The sequence below is a fragment of the Sinohyriopsis cumingii genome, chromosome 7 (assembly GCF_028554795.1).
Source record: "Sinohyriopsis cumingii isolate HCF-2022 chromosome 7, ASM2855479v2, whole genome shotgun sequence".
Lineage (NCBI taxonomy): Eukaryota > Metazoa > Mollusca > Bivalvia > Unionida > Unionidae > Sinohyriopsis > Sinohyriopsis cumingii.
Genome location: NC_142967.1, coordinates 18,568,590 through 18,585,602, shown reverse-complemented (window position 1 = coordinate 18,585,602; position 17,013 = coordinate 18,568,590). Strand labels below are relative to the sequence as shown.

Sequence of the window (17,013 nt, the reverse complement as noted above, 5' to 3'; positions counted from 1 at the left end):
CACAAATATCAAGGTTAATTTTATTTATTTATTAACAGCTAAAAATACTAAATATACAGTTCAAATAACTTATGAATAATGGCAAAGAATTTATGAAATACCTTAAAAATACATGCGAAAACATTTAAATTGTTTGTTTTATGCAATTTGATATATCAGTACTAGCATCAAATTCCAATAACAAATCAGTTCCCTTAAAAATCCTCAAGAATTACCAATGTGCTAAAGCTCACAGCAATATGTTTATGGAAATAAAATATACATGGACACGGTTTTTCAAGAAATATGTTCTTAATAAAGCAATATATACTTTCACATATTTACATTTAAAACGAAATTCAGTGACCTATATGCACTTACTAGTATCAGAGATCCATCTAGTGTTCCTGACTAGACTGCCTCATTAGTAAATTCTGAGCTATATTTTCTTCAGTAAAACATCACAAGATTGTAATAATTCATTGGCATTTTACAAACTTGGCTTGTAAATATGGTTATATTATCAAACTGTTATTAACTTAGAATGCTACTTGTCAAATTACTATAGTATTTTAAAATATTTATTATTTATTATATACTCTAATGTTTGTTATTTTTGCAAAAATTTGTTTTATTGATATTAATGCATCTTATAATCTGAAACGAGTTTTTTTAATTTATCTTCAAACTTTTCTGAAAAGGAAAAAACTTACACCCAAGCCTGTGATTCCAACAGCCCTTATCACAGGTTACTTCCCTTGCTTTCCTGTAACTAGAAATCTGGGTTACCAGGATGCTTTCTGTTGAAACCTCTTCCAATGCATTTGATTGAATACGTTATGAAAATAATGAACTCAAGGTTTTGGTAGCATCTGTATCTTCATTCCTGCTCAAATTACACGAAATAATTTGTCTCATACTGAAATACCTCTATGCCTGGATGCTTTGTGTCAACATGTGTCAAATTCTGTTCAGCAGTCTTTTTTTATAGAAAAAGTTGTACACATATTTTCTGCTGTTACTAACAGCAGCTATACTGATGATGGAATAAGACGATTTGTATAAATCTGAAATGTATTCAAGCTAGGATGCTTTCGGTTAAAGTTCATCAAGGTCTATTAACTGTTGTTTAAGAAGCAGTTTAATTTGTTTTTGGTAATGGCCACAGATTAGCATAATTTGTATAAAATTAGCAGGCCTTCATGCAGAAGTGATTGAGTAGTTTCTGAAAGAAAGTCATTTAAAGGATTTTCCATTCCAGGCAACAGCTGCCATATTTGATGGTGAGTTGTTGGCATCATTTCTATAGATTACAAGCACTTAATGCCAGAATACTTTATGTGCATTGTACAATTTGGTCAGATTCTGTCAAGATGAATAAGTCATTTAATGGTTGTTGGGTTTTTTTCATAATGGAGTGGTATCTGAAGGCAGATCATCATGATATTATTGTTTTTAATTTTAAAAAATACAAATTTCAAGATACATATTTAAAGTTCTTCAAATTGTGTCTTTAAATTTTGCTTTTTACTTTAATGTGAAGGTGGACCAGCATTATTTAAACAAATTTCATGCCAGGGTGCATTCTTTCAGATCTAGAAAAATACTTTTAAAAAGTTGCAAATAAGAAATGAAAGTACAACACTGGAAGGACAATACTGTAAGCTCAAATGTTTTTATTACAAGGTGAGCTACTATTTGGTGTAAGCTCAACTGTTCTAATTACAAGGCAAGTTACTATTTGCCCACAAACATATTCCTTTTCTATGTGTATTTGTTTCCAAAGAATCCAGGATTTAAACTTACATCATGCAAATTTTATGACTTTTGAAATATGCATTCAGCCTAATGATTATGGGTAAATAGTGTGAGGACACTTTATTCCACACTTTTCTATGTAATCATCATTAACTGGAAAAAGACTGCCCAAGAAAATGAACATAGACTATAAATTTTTAAGACATAATGAAGTATGGCCAATTTATTCAAATATAGAGTATTACAAAATTACACATAAAATAAATCACTGTTAACAATGAGAAATGTTAAAATAAAATAAAATTGATAAAACATCAAACAGAGCATTTATCCAAGTTAAAACAGCCACGTAAACTTGTTCCATCTTGGTATTACATCCTTAGTAAAGCACAGTGTTTATGAAAAGGTTCTAAATATAAAGCTTTATTTTTTTTACAGTATCTGGACGTCCCAATTACTGTTGCAGTTAAATGTAATTCAGTATTTAAGCATATGTATAGGCAGGGTGTAAATGGCCATTTTCCTGAGCAACACAGGAATATTAACTCGACTGCAACTTGTAATATTCCAAAAGGTCATTGACAGTCTCCCCTGATGAATCCAGGGGATTAAGCTGCAACATGTTCATAGATGATGCAAGTTCTGCATCAAGAGTCCCTAATTCTGGTCCCTTGGAATCATGACTGATATCTCCACCACCGAATTCTTGGCCTTCATCTGAATCTGTACCTGTATCTTCTGGTTTCTTATTTTCCACTTCCGTCTGTGGTTCACTGCCAACAGGCTGTGATTTGATAATTAGAAATTCATTATATTGAAATACACACCCATCCTCTAACATGTGCTGAGCTATCATAGCGATGTTTGTGGCATCATCCAAACCACAGTGGAGATTACCTTTGAAGGACATACCCAAATTTTCTAACATTCCAGATATACCATAGCGTCTACATTCATAGAAATTACTGTAAATCTTTCTTAGATTAATCCAACGCTTGGCCCATTTTGGAAATATCACTCCACTGAGTTGACACTGGGGGAATAGAAAGCGCTGCATGTCCCATGGTCTGAAAAAAGCACAAGAAATAACAAGAGTCCCTTCAAGGGAATGATGCTCTACTGGGTGAAAAGAATTTCAAGGAACTTAAAAATGCAACCATTTCTTTCTTTTAACTACTGAATGTTGAAACCATCTCTGATATTCTTCAGCAATTAAAGAATTTTTAAACCTGCTGGTGTGGTGGACATATTGGATGTAAGACACCATTATCTTTAGGACCAAGTAGACATCAAAAGAAGTCTTTTGGTGAAAACCCTATGTCAATATGACCATTCATTAAGGGGAAGTAGTGACAATAAAATTTTCAAGACAGCGATATTGAACTCATTGCTGGCATCATTTTGATTTAGAACCAACCTGACACCATAAGAACTATTCTGATAAAAATCTCATATCAAAAAATGAACTTCAATTTAACAGTAGTGATAATAAGATTTTCAAGATGACCATGACGACCATACTGGACATAAGGCCAATTAAACTTAAGACCAACAAGACATCATTTGTAATCTTTTGGTGAAAATGCCATGCTGATATGACTTTCTGTTTTGGAAGAGCAACATTATGAAGATTTTCAAGACGGCTGCCACAGTGGACAAACGATTCACACCATTTCCATTTAGGATCAACTGGACATCACAAAGAGTTGTCTGGTGAAAGCACTGTGTCAATGTGACCAGCCATCTAAGAATACTAGATATAATAAGATTTTCCATTGTGACAGCCACATGGGAGATCTGATCAGCACCATTATCATTTAAAACCAACTGGACAGCATAAAATGTCATTCTGTGAAAACCCCATGCTGTCATCATTCAGAAAAAGAAACGATAAGATTTTTAAGATGGCCATCCTGGAAGCCATATTTAACATCCAAATGGCACCATATTTTATTTAGGAACAAATAAATGTAAGAAGAAATCTTTCAGTTAAAAAAAAACCATGATGATATATCATCCTTCCAGGAGTAACAATAAAAAGATTCTCAAGATGGCAGCAGTGGCAGTCATTCAGGAGCAGACATACTGAATATCCAAGTGGCACCATTTTCATTTAAGACCAACTAGACCATTAGATGAACATGCATGCAAAGTTTCATGGCTATACTCTAGGTAGTTTAGGAGTTTCATGACTATACTCTAGGTAGTTTAGGAGTTTCATAGCTATACTCTAGGTAGTTTAGGAGTTTCATATTCTAGGTAATTTAGGAGTTTCATGGCTATACTCTAGGTAGTTTAGGAGTTTCATGGCTATACTCTTGGTAGTTTAGGAGTTTCATGGCAATACTCTAGGTAGTTTAGGAGTTTCATAGCTATACTCTAGGTAGTTTAGGAGTTTCATGGCTATACTCTAGGTAGTTTAGGAGTTTCATAGCTATATTCTAGGTAGTTTAGGAGTTTCATGGCTATACTCTAGGTAGTTGAGGAGTTTCATGGCTATACTCTAGGTAGTTTAGGAGTTTCATGGCTATACTCTAGGTAATTTAGGAGTTTCATGGCTATACTCTAGGTAGTTTAGGAGTTTCATGGCTATACTCTAGGTAGTTTAGGAGTTTCATGGCTATACTCTAGGTAGTTTAGGAGTTTCATGGCTATACTCTAGGTAATTTAGGAGTTTCATGGCTATACTCTAGGTAGTTTAGGAGTTTCATGGCTATACTCTAGGTAGTTTAGGAGTTTCACGGCTATACTCTAGGTAGTTTAGGAGTTTCATGGCTATACTCTAGGTAGTTTAGGACTTTCATGGCTATACTCTAGGTAGTTGAGGAGTTTCATGGCTATACTCTAGGTAGTTGAGGAGTTTCATGGCTATACTCTAGGTAGTTTAGGAGTTTCACAGCTATACTCTAGGTAGTTTAGGAGTTTCATGGCTATACTCTAGGTAGTTTAGGAGTTTCATGGCTATACTCTTGGTAGTTTAGGAGTTTCATGGCAATACTCTAGGTAGTTTAGGAGTTTCACAGCTATACTCTAGGTAGTTGAGGAGTTTCATGGCTATACTCTAGGTAGTTTAGGAGAAGGAGCAATACCAAACTTGTGCCAATGAATGGGTAAACAATGAAAAACCATCCCACAAGCTCTTTTGGTTTATGACCTGTAGAGCAAAAAAAAAATTACAAAATAACAGAAAAATTATGATTTTGCTTGTGAAAATTGTTACAAGAAGTCACATCACAAACACTTACACATGAACACAACATCACAAACACTTACACATGAACACAACATCACAAACACTTACACATGAACACAATCACTAACTCATCCTTCTCATTATATTTTCTAGTACCAGGCTGAAACTGAAATTGAGGTTCAACACTGTGGAACCACAAAAACAATCTGTTAAAAATAACTCATTTTAAAAAAAAGGTGGCTCAGCTGCTAAAATATGAGACAATAATTTAGCATGAACTACATAATGTGAAGGCTGTTAAGTTCTTTAGTATCTTCCATACAGCATGATGAAAATGTATACTGTGTTTTATTATAATTTACTATATATGTATTACATGGATGGTCCTTCTCGTGGGTCAGTGGTTCTTTCCGGGATTTTCCAGGGTTCTTCCTCCACCATTTATACTGGTCACCATGTATAGCCTATATTGTGCTGAAAAATGGCATTAAAGCCTACAACAACAACAACAACATGGATGGTCCAACAAAATTTACAATGAACTTTGACCCAGATAGATAAATAGAGAGGGTCCTTCCACTCTGCCTTCTGTGCACTGCCCTTTGAGCCTTCTAGTCCCCTACCATCCTCCAAAAGTCCTCTCTTCTGCCTCTTTCCAAATCACAAAAGAACCTTCTTAAAATGTGTTATTTTCTGTTTATATTTTCTGAATTCTATTCTTCTGTTTATGTAGGATAAATTCATAAATGTGTTTTTCTGTTTCTGCTTAAAAAGAGATTAAATTCTAAATTTTGTTAATGACATCAAGTCCTCTAAATACAAGAAAATCCAATTGGTTACAAAAAGTGCCCCTCTTCTGTTCCCCTCTATAACAAATTCCAGATTGGAACACTTCTAAATAATGGTTAAGGACATCAATTTTCTTCACGTATAGCAGTTCCTATGGCAGGTAGCTATCAGATAACGGAAAAGAATCAATATACTCCATACAAAGTATACAACGATTAGGAATTCTACAAATGTGTGAAGACTGCTGTCTAATGTGCATTACATCAGATTCAGATTCCCCAAAAACTAAAATGTGTGTAGACCATTGTCTATTGTGTACTACACAAGGTACATATTCCAAAAAACAAAACAATTGTGAAGATCCCTGTCTATTGTGTATTACACCAGGTCCAGACTTCCCCAAAAAGTGTGTGACGACTCATTTCTATTATGTACTACACAATGTCCAGATTCCCCCTCCAAAAATGTGTGAAGACCCCTGTCTCTTGTGTATTACACCAGATCCAGACTCCCCCAAAAAGTGTGTGACGACTCCTGTGTATTATGTATTACACAAGTTCCAGATTCCCCCCAAAAACTAAACTGTATGAAGATCCCATGTCTATTGTGTATTACACAAGGTCCAGATACAAAAAACTGCTTCAAGATTACTGTTGTTATCAACACTTACCCATCTGTGACTACAGCAAACTTACTGCCCTCTCCCAGTTTGTACTTCTTCATCCACTTTGTGACCTTATCCAAAACAACAGGAAATGGATCAGCCTTATCTACTGTTTCCTGTAAAGATTGCAACAAACAGGAGAGTTTTTCTTACTTAGTATCCTAATCTGGGGTTTAAACTGTAATTCACCAAAAAATGTCAAACTTCCTAACTCTCTTGGCAAAACTATAATTTTTACCAGATTAACAAAAACTTGGCAAGTTAATTAGGTTTATAAAATATAAAAAAGATACATGTATCAGAAGATTCTCAGTTAGGAATTTCAGTCAATGGGCAAGCTTCTATTGAACTAACTAGCATAAAGCTCAAAAGAGCAAAAAACCCATTCTGAAAACTGTTTGCATAAGATCATAAAACATGCATGAGTTTTTGCTATGCATTCTGTCAGGTTTTCATCAGTCATTCATGGATGACAATGGCCGTATGTTCCTGCATATATTCAAGCCATCTCTGTATTTCAATAGGATGTACTTACATCCTTTTCTGAGGCCCCGAGTGGCCGAGTTGTCTAAAGCGCTCACCGTTCCGGATCACTGCCATCTCACCTCTGTCTGCGTGGGTTCGAGTCCAAGGCTTGGCTAGCGTGGGTACGTGGGAAAGCCTGCCAGTAGCTTCTCGTGGGTCGGTCGTTCTTCCCTGGGTTTTCCAGGGTTCTTCCTCCACCAGTTATACTGGCCGCCATGTATAGCCTATCTAGTGCTGAAAAATGGCGTTAAACCCTACAACAACAACAACAACATCCTTTTCTCCCACAGTACAAAAGAAACTGACTTAAATCACTGGGAAAAATTAGTCTCATTCAACAAGATTCTGGCATGGATCAATGCAATCACCATGCAGTCTCTGCCAAACGAGGACCTGGTAAAATCCATTATTGATCTCCTTTGAGTTTTATGCTAGCTGGTTCAATAGACGCTTGCCAAGTGAACATTTGTTTGACAAAATTTTGTTGAATGACATTTTACGCTTTCAATTTATTTTGACCTGAATGATTGCAGAAAGTAAGATGGAAAAGAAAAAATTGCTTCAGCAGTTTTCATTAATTTCTAAATTCTTTTGGTAACTTTGTCAAAAAATGCTCAAAGCAGAAGTCTCAATCAACCAATGAAACCATCCTTGTGTATGCAAAAACTGACATCATCTCATAATCACAAAGACATATTATGCAAACTCATTTCAGGTAAACTTGTGCAGGTAAATTTCAAACATGGTTACAAAAATTAACTGAAACCAGAAACAATTCAACTACATTCACCTGTTTTATTCCAGTAAGCGTTGTACAAAAGTGGCTTAGCCTTGGGTTCCTAGTTGGATGAACATATTCATGAAACCGGTCCACCTGGAATGAACAGTAAAATCAACAGTAAAAAAATAAAGTTTTGTCAGTAGTTAACAATGTGGAATTACTAGTGATGGCAGAAGGGTGACCTCACAGGAAGATAATTTTTTCTTATGTATTACATTCATGATTTGCAATGTCCACAACAACAATGTAATCTTGGATAAGACTGAATTCAAAGTAAGCTGATATTATGTTCTTATGAGCTGAATCCAGGGCCCCGAGTGGCAGAGTGGTCTAAAGCGCTCTCCATTACGAATCACTGCCATCTCACCTCTGTCTGCGTAGGTTCGAGTCTCGGATTCGGCCAATGTGGGTATGTGAGAAAGCTTGCCAGTAGCTTCTCGAGGGTCGGTGGTTCTTCCCGGGTTCTTCCTCCACCAATAATACTGGCCGCCATGTATAGCCTATCGTGTGCTGAAAAATGGCGTTAAACCCTACAACAACAACAACAACAATAAGCTGAATCCAAATGCAAACAACACCAACCCTTATATGCCATTACATCATGCACCAGCAGATCAGGGTCTATGTTGCTTGTTCTACTAATTACTACTAACAAACTGCAAAGACCCAGAACTGCTGGCACATTGGGTCTCTGCAATTTGCTGTTAGAATTAACTTATAAGCAACTATAGATGGTACAAATAATAAAGCTGTACAAATACAATAAGCAGCCCAAGTCAGATTTATAGAAAAGCTAACTATTCATTTGGGTGCATTTACAAGTCTTACAGAAAATATCTCCAGGATATTTGTAAGAAATAAAGCTGCAAAATTTAACAAATTTCTTAATGTGTACACTATACACAATAACAAAACTTATGCTGTTTAAACAAACAATAATTTGAAACTTAACATTCCTTATAATCAGCACGTTAGGCATATGACTGACAGTTATTAATTTTATGTACATATAATCATGTCTTTGTTGAATTGTCAGACCCTTTTTAAGACATCATGAGTATAGTTTGTACTGCTATCATATATGTGCATTATTATGAAAATAACCTCTCCATCAGTTATTACTTGAAACAAATGACCATATAAACCTTACTCTGTAGTCAACTATACTTGAAAAGATGACCACATGAAAAGCTTTAACAATGAAATGTATCTAGTGTATGGAAGAATGTACTGACTTGTGGATGCAAATATGGACATTTGCATAGATGCCAAAATGACTGCTTCCACCAAGGCAGACCAAACAAAAAATGGATCTCATTCTCTCTTGCACATGCATGCTCATGGAATTTTTTTGTTTCCCAAAAGTATTTGTCAGCCTTGCTGAAAAAAGCCAAGCATATGAATGGTTTTTCATCTTTTTTCAGATCTGTCATCACTGTGGTGGATTTATCATCACTGTTGTGGATTTGTCATTACTGTTCAGATGTCATTATTGTTTCAGATTTGTCAAAGTTCAGCAGACTTGTCATCATTGTTACAGATTTGTCATCACTGTTACAGATTTGTCATCAATGTTAGAGATTTGTCATCACTGTTACAGATTTGTTGTCATCACTGTTACAGATTTGTCATCACTGTTACAGATTTTTCACCAGTTACAGATTTGTCATCACTGTTACAGATTTGTCATCAGTGTTAGAGATTTTTCATCAGTGTTAGAGATTTTTCATTGTTGTTACAGATTTGTCATCACTGTTACAGATTTGTCATTATTGTTATAGATTTTGTCATCAATGTTAGATTTTTCATCATTGTTACAGATTTGTCATCACTGTCACAGATTTGTCACCAGTGTTATAGATTTGTCATCATTGTTACAAATCTGTCATCATTGTTACAGATTTGTCATCACTGTTACAGATCTGTCATCATTGTTCTGATTTCCATGCTGATACTGCCTAAGTGGATTTTATCAGGGTTAAAATTTACCTTGTTAAACTGACCACTTCTATTTCTGGCTTCTAATGCTTGTTTTTCTATTTTAAAACATCACTGGTATTTGTAAATATTGTAGGATGGAGAAATTAGTTACATCAAGCACCTGATGTTACCATGGCAAACAGACAACATTTAAGTACTTCTGTTCTAGAAACAAGCCAAAAAGACATGGCAAAAAATATTTTAAGCTTGAGAGAGCTGTATTTTGCTAAGTAGCAGACATATTCCTATGTTCCTAACATGTCATAATTGGGTGATGTATTTGAAGAACAAATCACGTTTCTCCATCTTTTGCAGGTCAATCTAAAGAGTCCAAAGAGATATGCCTCAAGTGTTGTCAATTTTGATGACATTCACTATATTTCTTTCACTTACTATTTTATTTTGCTGGACATCCAATAAAACTATGGGAAATTCAATGATTTCATGTTGGTAATTGATGTTGTTCTCTTCACAAGTCGCTTCAAAATCAATGAAAGCCAGGTAGTCGTACTTTGTTCTTTTATCTGGTTGGACTTTAGCATTTGCCAGTTTTTTCCTCTTGTAATAATTCTTCAGTCTCTTTTTCAAAATATCCTTTACTCCCCTGTAAATAAAGAGACTCTTCTTATGAAGCATATGTTAATATGGTTGGCATTTTCTTGGTAAAATTATACTGAAAATGATGAAGTGAATGTCTTCCTAATTCGTTACATTTTGTGGGATACTAACTTTCATAGTTATGGAGGTTACTACATTCACTCAATTAATTTGTTTGTGGTATTTTGTATTCAATGTTGTAATGTCTTTGATATTACATGTAGTTCTAATGCACACCATGTAGTGCCATCATCATCATAGACAATCACTGTGGCAGTGCTGATAATGAAGATAAAAGCTGCAAGTTTAATTTTTATTTCTTTATACATATTTATTACAGATACTACAAGGTCTATTCATAAATGCCATTCCCATATAAAAACTGTTCTCAAATCTTTATTAACTCATCTTCCCATATTAAAAATACCAAAATATTAATTCTGTCGCTCTAAAACCCATCAGAAATCACTGGCTCATGATGAATGCAGTTAGACTCTTACACCACAATCCAAGTCCAAGAGTTTTGGACAGTAATTTATCACTGTAATCATTTTACTGAAATATATGTTTGATTACTATAGAAGAATCAAAGCTATCAATGACTAATTATATGTTTTATTTGAAATCTGGGTGATTAAATAAATAATTCATATGATTTTCCAAATGCCAAAAGACATTTTTTTATGAAAACTAAAACAGTAGTCATTCTCAATTTTTGTGACTGCTAATGTTAACCTATAAAGTACCAAACAGAATAGGAACCTTGTGTCAAGTTTTAGTTCTGCCAGTTTGTGTTGAATTTCATCTTTTTTCATACGGTTGATTTCTCCATTGATACGTGATAGTTTTTTATATACTGGGTCACTGTAATCCCCATCTTTAAACACTTTGGGCTTCACAGATCTGCTCCTTACATCAGTGCTTTCATCACTCTGAAAGAAATTAATTAAACCAATTAAATGAAACAATTAAAGATTCAGAATAACATGTTGCTTCCATAAAAACAAGGCTTTAAACTTGGTTATAGACAAGATTCTGCAATACAACCCAATTAAAAAGGGACTGCAAGTTGTTTAAAAAACCTGCTGATTTACACTGCATTATCTGACATGCACTACTGAAAATTGTAAATTTCCTGAATATTTTTTGTCTGGAAAATTATTATCTTTGTTGTCATGATGATGTATTGATGTGTCCATGAAGTTCAATACTGGTTTCAGGTATACAGGTAAATTATATGCAGATCACATTATAGTCTTGCTTGCCAAGAAAAGAACACTTTCAAGATCATATTTCAATGTTTACTTTACAAATAAAGAAATCTGGTTGAATTTCTGGTGTTTGTTTTTGTTTGCATTTAATAGCAACATGACTCCATTGGATATGCTCATCTGTATCACTGTTTACAATGCAGTACATTGTAAAGATTCGTGTGGAATTGTGGTTGATGATTTGTAGACATAGTCCTTTATGCACGTGTGTGTATGTGTTTTGGATTTGTAACCAAGCTTTAAAATTTTTAGTCATATCACTATGATGTCTGCAATGTGGCAGCTTATAGTGATGTCTAGCACTGGGGCATCATGTTGCAGACATGTAGCATCCTATTCCACCCAGTCACATTATCCTGACACCAGGCTGACCAGTTCTAGCACAATCCTCTTAATGCTAAGCACCAAGCAAGGCAGCTGCATGTACCATTTCTTGTAAGTCTTTGGTTTGACTTGGCCAGGGTTTGAACCTACCGTCTGCCACATCTGAGTCATATGTTCTAACCACTTAGGCCACTGGAGCAGAAGGGTCTTTGTTATTATTTGTTTACATAGTCTCTAAGTGCGTGGGGTGCAATACTAATAATGCAACATTAATAAATATTATTAATGCCATTCAAAATAGTTTTAGAAATCAAACATTGTTTAAAAGAATGAATGCTATTAATTCATCTGCCATGGTAAATACCTTTATGGAGGGTAGTTCCAAAGTAATCCTGAACAAACTGTAAATTTGATGTTAGAAAGATCTTTGACAGTGTTGAGATTATGTGTCCTATTCTATTAAACTCTCCCTTTGCTGATCAGATTCGCAACAATACACAGAAACAAATTAAAAAAGACTCTTAATTTTAATAACTTTATAGATTTGTGAATACCAAATGATTGCACAAAAGTCTTATAAAACACTTAGAATTTCAATACTTATGGACTATTCTGCAATATATAACATACGACCTTGATCGTGGAAATGGCGTCACACTAATTTTCAGAGGTGTTTTCATGCGTGATATAAAATGAGTTTCTTCGCATGTTAAAATCTGTGCAAAATAACATTAAATGCTGAGTGCCAAGTGAGGCAGCTGTAAGTACCATTTTTGTAAGTCTTTGGTATGACTCGGCCGGGGATCAAACCCACGACCTCCCGCATCCAAGGTGGATGCTCTAACCACTAGGTCACTGGAGCAGTCTTTCTTAAAGATGAACTGGTAGTTAACTATTTTTTTATATATAGAACAATCTCAGATTGGGATTCTTTACCACATATATTAATCAAAACTGCCGAATCATCAGAAAACCATACTGGTACCCTTTCAGAATTAGTTGACTGCTTCAGTGGCCTAGTGGTTAGAGTGTCTGCCATGGATGCAGGAGGTTGTGGGCCAAAGACCAAGTGTTCCATTTAGGGTGGAAATAGCTTGGCATGTTGAGGGTGACAAAAGAGCATGCCTAAGCAATGCCAGTCCCAGTCCTAACACTAACCTCTTAATGCTGAGCACCAAGTGAGGCAGCTGTTAGTACCATTTTTACAAGTCTTTGGTATGACTCAGCCAGTGATTTAACCCACGACCTCCTGCATCCGAGGCAGACTCTTTAACCACTAGTCCACTGGAATGGTATTTCTTGAATGTATAATTTGTCATTAACAACACCACCAAAGATTTCTAGTTGAAGCTATGAGTCCACACTCTTAAAATAAGTAACAGAAAAGAGTGAAAAGCAACAAGCTTTGCCAAAGTCAACAAATAATTTATTTCCCATGAATACAAAGTGAAATGGAAAAAAAGAGAACTTAAGGTACTGCAAATTAAATTACCAAATAATCCTAGAATTATGAACACAAGTCCAAATAATAAAAGTTCTGAATAAAACTTGGAGGAAATCCAAATTAAATTCAGTGCTGAAAGTGTTCATGTGACTGTGGTGCCCTGTATTGTGGTGTTGTACCAACAGTCTTTTGTTGAAACACAGTGACTGAATTCACTATCAATCCCTGTGAATATCTGTTTCCAAGAATCTGTCTCTTTTTTGAGCATTCTGTATTTCCAGTGAAAAAACACTTGCATAATTTGAAGAATCAGATTCTAGTCGAAATGAACTACTGGACACAATAAATACAAACTGATTCTGTTAGATCTTAAGGCACAAATGATTAGTCTTCAAATAAACAAGATTTTTGTTTTAAACTAAGATGTAAAAAGATACCCCAGATAAGGTTCAAAAGTACATTGTTCTAGAAGGATCTTAGTTATAATTAAAAAGTACATCACCAATATTAAAATAAAACATGTGATAATTATCATGTACTCTCTTGGCATCCATCCGTCTATGGGAGACAATGGTGTAGCTCCAGAGTAAGTTGTTGTTTCTCCTTCTTTCTAGCTCTCTTTTCAGCTTGTTTTATGTTCCTGTCTTCCTCAGCTTTTTGAACGCCCTGTCTGACAGCTAGGTGCCAGGTGGAATGGTCGTTACCACAGCTCTCCTGGTCGTTGACATTGATGTTGGCTATCTTCATGTCCTTCTTACAAACCTCTTTGTAGCACAGACATGGTCATCCAGTAGGTTGTGCATCTTCTGCTAACTCCCTGTATAACAGGTTCTTGGGAATGCAGCCTTGGTCCATTCTCTTGACATGGCTGAGCCAATGAAGGCACCTCTCACTAAGAATGGAGAACATGCTGTTCATGTTGGCGCATTCCAGAACCTGTGTTGGGTACTTTGGATGCGCAGAATGCGCCACAGGAATCTCAGGTGGAAGCTGTTGAGTTTCCTCTTGTGTCTCGCATAGGTGGTCCATGTTTCACTGCTGTAGAGGAGTGTGCTGAGCATGCAAGCCTGGCAGACATGTAGTTTGGTCTTCTCAGTGAGGTTGGGGTTGTTCTAGTCCTACATGCTGTTGTGTTGTTCTAGGGTTTAATGCCATTTTTCAGCACAAAATAAGCTATACATGGTGGCCAGTATAACTGGTGGAGAAAGAACCCTGGAAAACCCAGGGAAGAACCACCGACCCATGAGAAGCTACTTGCAGGCTTTCCCACGTACCCACACAAGCCAAGCCTTGGAACTGAACCCGCGCAGACAGAGGTGAGATGGCAGTGATCCGGAAAGGTGAGCACTTTAGACCACTTGGCCCCCAGTCCTACATGTAAGACCTCAACGCTGATATTTATGTTGCAAGTGTCAAGCACTAGGGTTGCTCCAGACAATTGTACTCTAGCTATACAAAATACAATGACCTTGATTCAGCTTTAGATACTGATCATCACTCTGAGTGGGAAGAAAAGTTGTTTACCAAAACTGTCACTGATTTTGGACAAGGTCAGCTATTAGATTCCATGTATCATTACCCACAGCATGTAATAAAAATTTTTAAAAGCCCCCCCACCCCCAAACCAACAATGCAAATTAAATATAGATTTACAAGGTAGACTGAAACCCCGGGCTACTGTCGTCTCAAAAATGACCGGCTGGATACAATGGCAAAAACACGACAAAAGAACGAAGACTGTATTGCTGATCGAGACGATAATTACAATATGGTCCAAGCAATTTTTCCATTGCTGGTTAACCGTAATTTCAATAAATTATATAAATAAATAGCATTTTCCCTCTTTATATATGTAAGGTGAAAGTTTGAGGTGATTCGAGGGTTAGGGACGTTTCGATGGACCCGGCGGTACGACATTCTTCAACCCGATAAAACGTTAGCCTTACCTTTGTTTGTCTTACTTGTTCCACACTCTGACACTCTTTTAACACGTAATTATTTACATTATGTGGCTCCATCTATATACTTTCAGTATAATTACATATAAACGAGAAACAGGGCCAGCTTACAACCCAATATTTAAAAGTGGAAGCTATCTACCAAATCCACACTCGACCCTATTAATAAGGAAATTAACGGGGCATAAATGTTGATCTTATTCTTGTTTAAATTTTAGAATAATTAAACAGTTCAGAACGCAAGCTTATTGCGCTTGCAAGGACCACTTTGCGATAGGCCTACTGTATAATATAATACTAATACTCATAAATAACTTTGCTTTAACGTTTAACAGTTAGACGGTTTGGCGCAGTGTAGCATCACTTATATCATTATAAAAGCATTTTTTAAAAATAAAATAAAAACATTAAACAAAACTGAATTAAATGAAAAGAGAATTAAATTACAGAAATAAATATGAACAATTTAAGTTGGAAATATAAAAAAGGTATTGCAGAAAAAGTTGATTATATGTTATTAAATATGGTAGAAAATGGTACTGCAGGCTTATTAGTTTTTGTTAATGAGGCAAGGGACTAAACTATATCTATGGAATGGAGGAGAGATACCACAAATATCAAGTATCAATGACGTTTTATTTAATCTTTGTTTTTTGTTCCAATCTGCTCTGGTACAATGTGTAAGTTTTATGATCTAGGCCATTTTACTCTATCAATTATTTCTAACAACCTATCAAAATGTTCTTCAGTTATATGAGAATTGACCAGAGTCTACTGGCACAGGCCAAGTTTTGTCCGCGTACTGTACCAATACGCAGTATTGTCGCCATAGGGCAAGATACATTGCTTACGGACCCATTTTGAACTTATTATATGTACCTTTAACGATACTCTTAAAATATTACTTTTAAAGGCATGCATAATAATGCAACAACAAATATACTTGTCAGGGTATCGATAATGAGGAAAGCACTTGCGTCGTGATGAGTTAGACTATTATACGTGTTTTGAGGTCCCGAGGAGTCAGTGCACGTGACCAAAAATGTATGAGGTCCAGTTGAGAATTTGGTATCTTTTCATATGTCTATAGAAAATAATTTGAATTTCAAATCTGAATAAAACTAATACACGTAGAAAGAAATAGCTGGTAGACTTAGCACTGTCAGATATCAATACCATACAAATTCACATGTGCAAACACTTTCATTATCACAAGGGGCCCAGAGTGACCAAGTGGTCTAAAGTGCTTACTGTTCCAGATTGCTGCCATCTCACCTTTGCGTGAGTTTGAGTCTCCGGCTTGGCTAACGTGGGTACATGAGAAAGCCTGCCAATAGCTTCTTGAGGGTCGGTGGTTCTTCCCAGGGTTCTTCAGTTATTCTGGCCACCATGTATAGCTGAAAAATTGGGTTAAACCCTACAACAGCATTATCACAAACCAACCAACAAACAAAAAATTATCAAGTTCTGTCTTTAAAATAGATTGGATGGCAAAATATATTCTTAATTTGATGTGGTTGTAAACAGTTGAATGGAGTGATTTGCAAGGAATGCAAGTTTCATTAGTTTTCATCTTTAGCACTCACTAGAGACTGGATGGTATGGATGGTAACTGTTACCTAAACTTCCCTGCTGGGTTCTCAGAGAAAATCCTGTCAGAACTGTGTTATTCATGACCATAGTATTAGCATTGTCAGAACTGTATGTGATGCAGTTTGACCATAAGATAGGCTTTTCTGTACTGAAAAAT

At 35.7% G+C, this 17,013-nt stretch overlaps 2 protein-coding genes across 3 annotated transcripts in view; one reads left to right on the top strand and one right to left on the bottom strand.

The window, feature by feature from the left end:
- Window positions 1-1,945: 1,945 nt before the first annotated feature.
- LOC149794809 (3'-5' exoribonuclease 1-like) lies at window positions 1,946-15,621 on the bottom strand. The gene is made up of 6 exons (XM_089964457.1): window positions 15,252-15,621; window positions 11,029-11,198; window positions 10,063-10,273; window positions 7,699-7,782; window positions 6,390-6,499; window positions 1,946-2,804 (listed from the first exon to the last, which is right to left on the bottom strand). Exons 1-6 carry the CDS (start codon window positions 15,321-15,323, stop codon window positions 2,279-2,281), a joined length of 1,173 nt encoding a protein of 390 aa, XP_089820583.1. The 5' UTR covers window positions 15,324-15,621; the 3' UTR covers window positions 1,946-2,278.
- Window positions 15,622-15,842: 221 nt separating this feature from the next.
- LOC149794808 (uncharacterized) overlaps window positions 15,843-17,013 on the top strand; it is a 40,114-nt gene continuing 38,943 nt past the window's right edge. Inside the window, exon 1 of one of the 2 annotated variants that reach the window (XM_089964455.1) lies at window positions 15,843-15,943. In XM_089964455.1, coding sequence (XP_089820581.1) covers window positions 15,858-15,943 — 86 coding nt within the window. In that variant the 5' untranslated portion in view covers window positions 15,843-15,857. The remainder of the gene's footprint in view (window positions 15,944-17,013) is intronic. The other variant, XM_089964456.1, reaches the window with a different exon arrangement.